Source organism: Lipotes vexillifer, unplaced genomic scaffold (genome assembly GCF_000442215.2).
Source record: "Lipotes vexillifer unplaced genomic scaffold, Lipotes_vexillifer_v1.1 scaffold149, whole genome shotgun sequence".
Lineage (NCBI taxonomy): Eukaryota > Metazoa > Chordata > Mammalia > Artiodactyla > Lipotidae > Lipotes > Lipotes vexillifer.
Genome location: NW_006779962.1, coordinates 3,908,061 through 3,914,812, shown reverse-complemented (window position 1 = coordinate 3,914,812; position 6,752 = coordinate 3,908,061). Strand labels below are relative to the sequence as shown.

Here is a 6,752-nt window from a genome sequence, read left to right as displayed (position 1 = left end):
ACCCCGCCTCCCCCCCCCCCCCCCCCCCCCCCCCCCCCGGTGGGCGGCTGCTTTGGGGGTGGGGTGCTCGTCTGATGTTAGGGGAGAAGTGTGCTGGAAGGCCGGGCCTGGGGGGTCCAGGGAGACCAGCTGGAGTGGAGGAGGCTGGGTGCTTTGGGGGAGGTGGGGTGAGCTGGAGCCCTGCCTGGCCCCGGGTGGCTCCCCACAGGCACCAGGCCTCTTGGTCGGAGTTAGCAATAATATAACGCGTACCAGTGACCGTTTCTGGAGCCCGGCCTGGCATTCGCATTTTCCCGGCTCACTTTCCTCTGCTGCTGCCTCTGAGCCTCCTGGTTTCGTGGGTGAGGAAACTTGAGGCCCACGGAAGTGACTCGCCCCGGGGCACCAGCTGCTCAGCAAGGGAGCAGGCCTGGTGGCCGTGTCACCCCATCGCAGGAGTGGCCCTCCGGCCTCTGTGGTTCCCCAGGGACCCGCACCTCCCTTCCGCACCCAGCTCAGCACAGCCGTGTCACTCAGGAGAGCCTGCGCCTTCGTCCCCTGGGGGCTGCCTGCCGGCCCCGGGCTTTTCCAGTTCATGCTCTGCCGACCCCACGGCACTCAGGCCAGCCACCCCTAATTAGCCAGTCAGCCAGTGCCGGGGGGGTGGGGCGGAGGGGGCTGAGCGCAGCAGCCGGCTTGCAGGTCGGTGTCCCCCAGCATCCAGGCCCGCTGGGCAACCATCCCACCGCTTCTGTAGCGGCCTGTGGCGCTCTCACCTCAGGACTGGGGGAGCAGAGCCAAGGCCAGAGGGGAAATCGCCCCTCAGGCAGTGCCGGGCAGTGCAGGTCCCCTCCCCTCATTAGAAATGAGGGTAGTGGATGGGTAAGTAAGTGATAGAGAGTGCATTTTTCAGGATTCTACCACCCAGTCAAGGTGGGAAAGTTAGTGCTTGGCTCCCAGAGATCTGAAACCTGGGTCTGAATCCTGACTCTGTTTCTATTGCTGTGCAACCTTGGGCAAGTTACCCAACCTCTCTGAACCTCTGACTCTATGCAAACAGTGGTAAATCACAACGCCTCTCCCCTGGGGCATCGAAAGCACTTGGCCTGTTCCTAGCACAGGGCAAAGCCTCAATCATGGAGCCAGGGGTCCTGCCCTCCCTCCTCAAGCCGGCTAAGATTATTTGGGGAGGAAGGGGCCAAGGTTCCCTCAGGACCCCTCTCATCAGGCAGGAAAGGCTGGGCTGCGTGTGAGTCGAGGGGGAGACAACATTCCCCCTGAGAAGTGTAGGGCCAGGCAGAGGGACCCAGGGTCTGGCCACTGTGGCCCTGCTTTCCCAGGCAGCTCCGCTGCAGGGTGCGGGCCAGGGGAGCCTGTTGTCCTCCCATTGCCACCAGTAGATCCCAGGAATGAGGGGGAAGCCGCTAGGGGCCCGGGGGCACTACTCTCCACGGTGGAGGAACGCTGTACCCCGGGCAGCCCCGGGCCCCTTGGAAGGTGCTGGGGAGACAGAGCTTCAGGGAACCGGTGCCCCCTCCCCCTCTCCAGAAAAAGCCCGAGACCTGCTGAGGGGAGGGTTTGAAGGCAGATGGCGGAGCCATTTTCTGCCTCCATGAGGGCTGATTGAAGGGCAATGAGGCAGCTAATGCGAAGAAAGATAGAAATTTACTTGCTTTAACTTCATACGGCCCACAGTGAAAGAGTGCATTCAGTTGCCGGCCCGCCATATCTGATGGATGAATAAACCATTTGCAGCATCGATCATGCCTGTACATCATGGTTTAGTTCATGGGCCATTTGCTTTCAATTTCTCCTTCTCGGCCCTGTTTCATGCTTTCTTTCGCCCTCTCCCCATCCCCCCTCCCCCTCTCTCTCTCTCTCTTTTTTTTCTTCACTCTCTTCCCTCCCCCAACACCCCCCCACCCCGCAAGATGACATTGGAAGTGAGCCCTCCCGCTGGGATGGATAAATAGATGTTACTGATACTCAGCAACAAACTATTTGTCATTTGAACTGGGCTTTTAGGAGGGAGAGTAAAAAGAAGGCAGGCGTGAGCCACCTTGGAATGCAAAGCAAATGTCACTTTATTTCTATTTAGTTATTTTATTTAATCGGTGCTGTCAGGGTGTCAGAAGCCTCCTCCTTCCCACTGCAGAGCTGGGATGCTAGTCCCTCGAGGGCTTCCCACCTCCTCTCTCCTTCCAATGCAGACATTCTCATCCTGTTTGTGGCTCCGTTAAGTGTTTGGTAACTGATGGGCCTTCAGGCACAGAACAGGTGGAGGTGGGAGGGAGGCGGCCTCAGGTGGAGGCGCCCGGGCTCTCAGCGTTGGTACCTGCTTTGAGTTCAGGCTGGGCTGGACAGCCAGTGAGGAGCCCCGGGCAGGTGGGAAAGGAGCTCTGGAGTCCTGTTGGTCACCCAGAGGTCCCAAGCCCTGTTTCACTTTGCCTTATGGCCAAGGATGGCCCTCGGGCCTGTCTGTTGCCAACGAATGTGAAGGTTGGCAGGACCCAGTAGGGCCTGGGGAGCCGGGCATTTCTCTGAAACCAGCCTGATGCCCGAGCTGTCTCTGGCCACATCCCTGGTGCTGCTTCTTGGCAGAGCGGCTGGGAAACAGCATGGGGTGATGGAAAGAGCACAGGATAGGGATTCTAGGGTCCTCGGGGCTGAGTCCCATGCCGATGGGGTGGGGTGGTATGATTTGGACAAGCGGCTTCTTTGGCTTTAGTTTTCCAACTGGGCCATGGAGGCATCAGGCTGGAGGTCCTTAAGGACCCTCCTCCTCCTTGGGTCTGTCTTGGAGGTCCGTTCTGGGTTCTTGTTCCTGCCCCACAAATGGAAACAGATGAAGGGATGCAGCTGGCCTCAAGCCACACAGCCCTTTGGAGGTGTGAGGGCTTCATCACCAGCCCCATCTGAGCTCAGGAGTTAAGCTAGAAGGATCACCTGTCCCTGTTCGCCCAGGACTGGGGGGTTTCTCAGGGTATGGGAACCGGGATGGTTGGTCACACCCTGACATAGAACCAGCAAGCAAAGTGACCGCAGATGAGGGATCTGAGGAACTCCTGGCGGCCCCACCTCTCCTGGAGCAGCTCTTCTCGGAGGGTGGCATCACCAGGAGGCTGTTCCAGCAGTCCTGTCACCTGCAGGGCAGGTTACAGCTTGCACCAGGCCCTCTCTGGCATCTTCTTGGGTGATTTTCATGTCCAGTAAAAAAAATATAAAAATTGTCTATACATTTAAATTGTAAGGCAGTCAAAGGCAGGTACCATTTCCCCCCATTTTACAGATGAGAAAACCGAGGCTCGAACTGGTGAAGCAACTTGCCCAAGACCCCATAGCCTGAGGTCTCGACTCCTGGCTTTGCGGGTATTTTCCACCACTCTGAAATCCAGCACATCATTGTTGAGGGCCTCGTGGGCTTCCTGCCCTGGGCCATGTGGCCCCCACCTCCACACAGCACACAGGGTTGCGCCTACAGTCCCCCTCCGCCTCTAGTTCTTCCTCCATAGGTGGGGTAACAGTACTTGACCTTCTTACCAAACGGGGCTGCAGAGAACACAAAGGAAGCTGCAGTTGCAAAGTGGCATGGGAATGTTTGCAGGATTTTGAAAGGCAAGATTTAAGGGACTGCACTTCCCAGGATGTCCGCAGGTGGATAACAGTGCTGGGCCCTGGCATGCCCCCTGGGACGGACTTGAGCAGTCAGGCCCAAAGAGCCCTGGCCCCCACCGTGGCAAGTGTCCAAGCCACAGCCTGGGGGGTGGGGGTCGGGGGTGGGGGGCCAGTCAGGACCTCGGGAGTGGGAGGCAGGAGGGACTTGGAGAGTTCCAGGCAGCCAGCGGCCCCTCCACTGCTGCATCAAGACGAGGGAGAGGCCCATTTTCCAACACGCCCAAGAAAAAAATATACATAAAGGTTGATGTGTTTTCAAATGGGTTTTTGCTTTGCTCTTCTCTTTTCTCCCTGTGAGTATTAACCTCGGGGACCCCGGGGACGGCTCTGCTCGCCAGAGCACCTGCTGGGGTCATGCGCAGTCATTAGCTTTGCGGTCACTGCAGAATAAACCCCAATTCCCGGTGCCAGGGAGAGCGTGTGTGCGCCTGAGCCACTCCCGGGAAGCCCGCCTAGCTCCTCGCTCCCCCAAAGTCACGCTTTTCCTGCCTGACTGGCTCCTCCTGCTATATTCTACCTCCAGCTGTGGGGGCGTCAAAGAAAAAGATGAGATCAAGTTGAGGGGAAAAATTGTCTGATTTCTTGAGCCCTTTGTTTCCCAGGCCGCTGGCAAGCGGGGCTGGCTCCAGGTGGGGGGCTGGGAGGCCTGCTGGACTGGCCAGCCGATGGCAAGTGCCAGCAGTGCCCTGGTTCTGGAGAGGGGCGCAGGAGGCTGCATGCAGGGTGTCCAGGGACTGGCATGGCACGGTTTGGCTCTGGCACACCGCCCTCCAACCTCTTTCTGTCTTTTGTCAGAACCAAGCGCCTCCAGACCTCTACACAAAGACCCAGGACCCGGCCAAAGCCCCCAACAGCCCAGACATCCTTGAGATCGAGTTCAAGAAAGGTAGGTGCCCGCCTGTCAGGACCCCAAGGCGTGGACTCTTGGGGCCCTGGCTCTTTTCCCCGCTTTGCCTGGGAGCCTGGGAACGAGTCCTCTGCATCCCTCCTGTGTTCCTGGAAGCCAGGGTCCAGGCTGTGGCTTCCAATGTTCCCAACCGCCCCCTCCCCGGATGGCGTGATCTGTGGAAGCCTCCAGGCTTGGGGAGAAGCGCCCTCTGCTGGTGTCCATCAGTTCGTGGGCACCAGGTCTGGAGGGAGCATTCTAGCCCCTGAGCAACCACTTGCCGACTGCTTTGGCCCTTTGGGGAAGTCACTCCACTTTCCTGGCCTCAGTTTCCTCATCTGTAAACTGGGGATACAAGAGTATCCACTGCCTCGTGTTTTCATGGTATAGAATAAGATCTGGATGAGGTGGATCCATCGCAGGGCCCTGCACCACAGAGGTGCTCAGCCAGTTATGAGTCTTACAGAGCCAGCCTCGGGGGCCCCCCTGAGCCCATAGCTAGTCCTAAGTTAGCTGCTTGATGCGTCTCCCTACCCCCCAACCTGGGTTCAAACCTGCTGCCACTCTTGCTTATGTCCTGATCTCCTCATCTTGTCTGCTAGCATCAAGAAGTGTTTGCTGGCCTGAACTGAGTGCCTAGCCTTGAGCCTGGCACCAGGGACAACCCCCTTGCCCTGAAAGATGGAGGGAAAGCAAGGCATGCTGGGTAATGGAAGGAGCAGGACCAGGTTCAAGGTGAGGGCTCAGAGTGTCCAAGGAGAGGACTTTTCCAGGAGGGTGCAGAAATCGGAGAGGCAGAGATGGAGGAACCAAGAGGGGGCGTGAGGGCATCCCAAGCCCGGGCAGGGAGGCTGGCCCTTCTGTGCACAAGGCAGCTGCAGGGAGGGAGCAGAGGGACGGGGCTCTGCAGGGAGGCCTTTCCCAAGGTACCTCGGAGACGGAGGATGGGGAGGGGCAAGCAGGGGCCCCGATAGATCCCCTGCTCTCACCTGCCAGTGTGACCTTGACAACCAGCTTCACCTTTCTGGGCCTCAGGCTCACTCGCCTGTGAAATGGGCCACAGAAATGATGCTCGTAGGTGCCGAGCACGGGGTATGGAGTGAGGCGCTGGGAAAAAAGCCTGTTGATACTTTAATAAACTGCCTCCTCCCGGCCTTTCCCAAGAGCCTGACCAAGTCAATAGGCATTTTCATCGCTCCCCCCCGCACCCCGCCCCGCCACTATCAGTTCAAACCCTTGAATTTCATGCCCCCTGGGGACCAAAAGGCCCTTAGTCTAAGGCCCCTAAAGGTAGCTGGAGCACTAAGTCCATCTTAGGCCCACTCTCTCTGACCCAGGGCTGTGCTGGCGTGGGGCCTCTTTGGGCATCATCTCTGAGAAGATGGTGAGATGAACCCAGGCAGCACGCCCCACCCACCCCAGGTCCCCCGGAAAACTGGGAGGGCGGTGACGGTGGGCAGGAGACAGCATAGGGTCCTGAACACAGGCTCTGACCCCCTTTCCTCCAGGAATAGGGCAGCTCCGAGGGCTGAGCCCGAGAAGAAACGTGATCCATTTTAATGATCTGGGGACTGTCTGGAAAAAAAAGAAAAAAGTAGACGGGAGGAACCCTCCTCAGCTACTCCCCATTCACTCTCTAGTTAATTTATTTGAAGTTTTAATCTAATTATTAACTATTTTAAAGGCTAAGAGGCTTTCTCCGGCAGCAGCACCAACAATGTCCGTTCCTCTCTGGGGCAGGCCCCATCCAAGGCCCCGCGAGGGCCATAATAGGACCCGGAGGGAGAGAAAGGGAGAGGGGAGAGGCGGGGGGGTGGCGAGAGGGGCTTAAGGTTCATTATTGGGCAGACTTACATTTAATAGCAATTTACAACCAAGTTATAAAACCCCTGGAAATGGGGGTTAAGAATGGTGAGGCTGACAGCCCCTGAGCGAAGCCCCTCCAAGCGGCGCCTGGCTAATAAAGACTCGAAAGCCGCTATTGAGGCCTGATTGGCACCCGATGGCCGGCTACATGGTAATGAGCTGGGCAGATGGGTGGGGGATTAGCCGCCAACTTTGAACAGCTTTTCTTTGTCACTGTTACAGCTCTCTTGTTAGTCCTCTAATACATTTATTGCTCATTTCACACCGCTCGAGAAAGTGCCCCTTGCTATTCAAAGTCAACCCCGAACCCACACACTGCCCCCCTCCAGCCACCACCGCCCCCCCC

General features: G+C 57.9%; 1 protein-coding gene across 1 annotated transcript in view; it reads left to right on the top strand.

The window, feature by feature from the left end:
- Nucleotides 1–6,752, top strand: part of ASS1 (argininosuccinate synthase 1) — a 46,594-nt gene that overhangs the window by 18,686 nt on the left and 21,156 nt on the right. The window contains exon 8 of the mRNA XM_007453132.1: nt 4,450–4,540. Coding sequence (XP_007453194.1) covers nt 4,450–4,540 — 91 coding nt within the window. The remainder of the gene's footprint in view (nt 1–4,449; nt 4,541–6,752) is intronic.